This window comes from Triticum aestivum, chromosome 3D (genome assembly GCF_018294505.1).
Source record: "Triticum aestivum cultivar Chinese Spring chromosome 3D, IWGSC CS RefSeq v2.1, whole genome shotgun sequence".
In the NCBI taxonomy this organism is placed as follows: Eukaryota; Viridiplantae; Streptophyta; class Magnoliopsida; order Poales; family Poaceae; genus Triticum; species Triticum aestivum.
The window spans coordinates 544,318,199-544,320,311 of NC_057802.1; the positions used below are offsets into that span (position 1 = coordinate 544,318,199).

The following is a 2,113-nucleotide window of genomic DNA, read 5'->3' on the forward strand; positions in this document are numbered from 1 at the left end:
TGGTGTGCTAGGTGTGGGTAAGCTCACCAACTAGGGTACAAGGTAAGCACAACATGTACGCCGTATGCAACCAGTGTTCATGTGCCGCTCGGGCCAATGCAGCCAACCAAGCAAAGTGCACTTGCGTATTACCTAATGTAGGGACACTAAATGCAGGCAACCAAACAACTAGCAAATGGCGTATTAGGGCCTGTTTTTGCTCAACCAAGCTGAGTTGAGAAATGCATGCGATGCAGGAACTGTTCACTACGGCAACCAAACACGCCCTTGGTTGCCTCTCCTCTCCTCCCCGGAGCGACAAGATCGGAATCTATCAGCCACGCCACCCCGCAAAATTAGAGCAGTCCCGCGCCCGGGCCTGGTGACTTCCATTTTTGATCTTTTCCTTTGGAGAAGGGGATTTTGGTGTTGGTGGAATGTCCGTCCTGTCCTCCGCCCTCCCTCCTCACCCGAAGAGGGAAGGAACATGGCTGGCAGGCGGCACCACCGCTGGGTCGGGTCAGACAGATGAATAGATCCAATCTGGCTCGCATTTTTCTCTCGCCGCGGCAACATGGCCCTGCTGCTGCTGCCGGTCTCTCTCTTCACCGTTGAGATCCCTGCACCTGAGACGGGATGGGTAGGTAGGATAGACTATGCCGTTTCTGCGCTTCGGTTGAGCGAGTTGCTAGTTTCCAATGTAGGCCATGTGGGAACAGCGCGATACCAATCCTGTCCTGGCTTGCACGCATGTGCTCGATCTGCATGCATGACACGACTCCCTGCTGAGCATATGCATCCAAATCACCTGGGGAAAACGATGGATGCCATGATGGGGTTTGTGGAGAGCTAAACTGTCAGTTTTTCAGGCCCTCTTTGATTTTCACAAGAAAGTAGGAGAATAAATAGAACAATGGATTAATTTCTTCCACGACACTAGTCATTCATTTTGATTAAAAGGAATGAGCGTGCATTTGAGTTTCAGAGAAAAAAACAAAGAGATTTTACAATCAACTCAGATCCCCTTTTGCACTCCCATGCACAAACAAGACAAATGTCATTACTGAAATGAAATACTTAGTAAAAACAAGAGTTCGTTTAGGATTCCATTTCTGGCTTCATAATCATCTGTTTTAAGCAGTCTAATCTAATTACTGTGTTTAGGTTTTTACATCCTGGAAATCAATCCTACAGCTCGAGAATCCAGTACTGACTCACATGCCAAATGCCACGTTTCGGGCTGCTATTTCTGAAGACTGTAACCGAGAAAGCATTATAATGAAGCAAGCTTGTTCAATCAGGGAGGGGAAACAAATGATGGCCTGAGAAATTAAGATGATACTTCCTTGCACTGTACAAGGAGATCACTGACATAAATGCCCATGATTCCGGTGTCCTGTACAGATTCATGTATCCTGTATAAATTCGAGGGCGCAGGTACACACACCAAAAAAAGCCCTCCCTCCTAATTTCAACTTGACATTCTGGCTGATCTGGGGTATCCTAAGGCTAATGGGAAAGAACAAAAGGGGGGCCATGGCCTCCACAGGAAGGAATGTTACCAAAAAAACATGTGCAGAGTCTACAGAGGTGAGCATGTACACAAAATGGCATGACCCAAGCATGTTAGTCGTCGGGGCGGTGGATCTCGCCCATCAAGATGCGGTTGCTGTGGACCTTGAAGCCCAGAAGCGAAGGGTCGATCTGCTTTCCTTTCTTTGCTTTCTTCTTCGTGCCCTTGCCGCCAGGGCCGCCGTCTGCGGATTCAGAGGCGTCATACTGCAAGGGGGGCTTCTTTGTGCTCTTAAGCATTTCACTGAACGAAGGACCAGAGGCGTCCTGATTGCTGCTCGGTGGGATGCCGAACGACCCTGCCTCTTTGTTGGCTGAAGCAGTGGCTTCAACGGCATGGGCTGCTGAGGTGACTCCCGGTTCCATCTTATGCTCTGCACAACAAGATTACGATATCAGAGGTCGGAAACCATAAAATGGTACAAATCCTATACCCTATTGTAGAATCCTCAAGTCAGAGCAGTAAGCAGAACATTTGAAGCTATATATAAATGAAGGTTCAGGTGGCTGAAACTGGCCTATATCCTTCTTTTTTACTATCCATCGAAAGCGGAGTGGTCTT

The 2,113-nt window shown here is 48.2% G+C and overlaps 1 protein-coding gene across 2 annotated transcripts in view; it reads right to left on the reverse strand.

Moving 5' to 3' along the window:
- Positions 1-1,297: 1,297 nt before the first annotated feature.
- Positions 1,298-2,113, reverse strand: part of LOC123080342 (protein ESSENTIAL FOR POTEXVIRUS ACCUMULATION 1) — a 6,881-nt gene continuing 6,065 nt past the window's right edge. For both annotated transcript variants that reach the window (XM_044503254.1, XM_044503253.1), the window contains one exon: positions 1,298-1,925. In XM_044503254.1, coding sequence (XP_044359189.1) covers positions 1,606-1,925 — 320 coding nt within the window. In that variant the 3' untranslated portion in view covers positions 1,298-1,605. The remainder of the gene's footprint in view (positions 1,926-2,113) is intronic.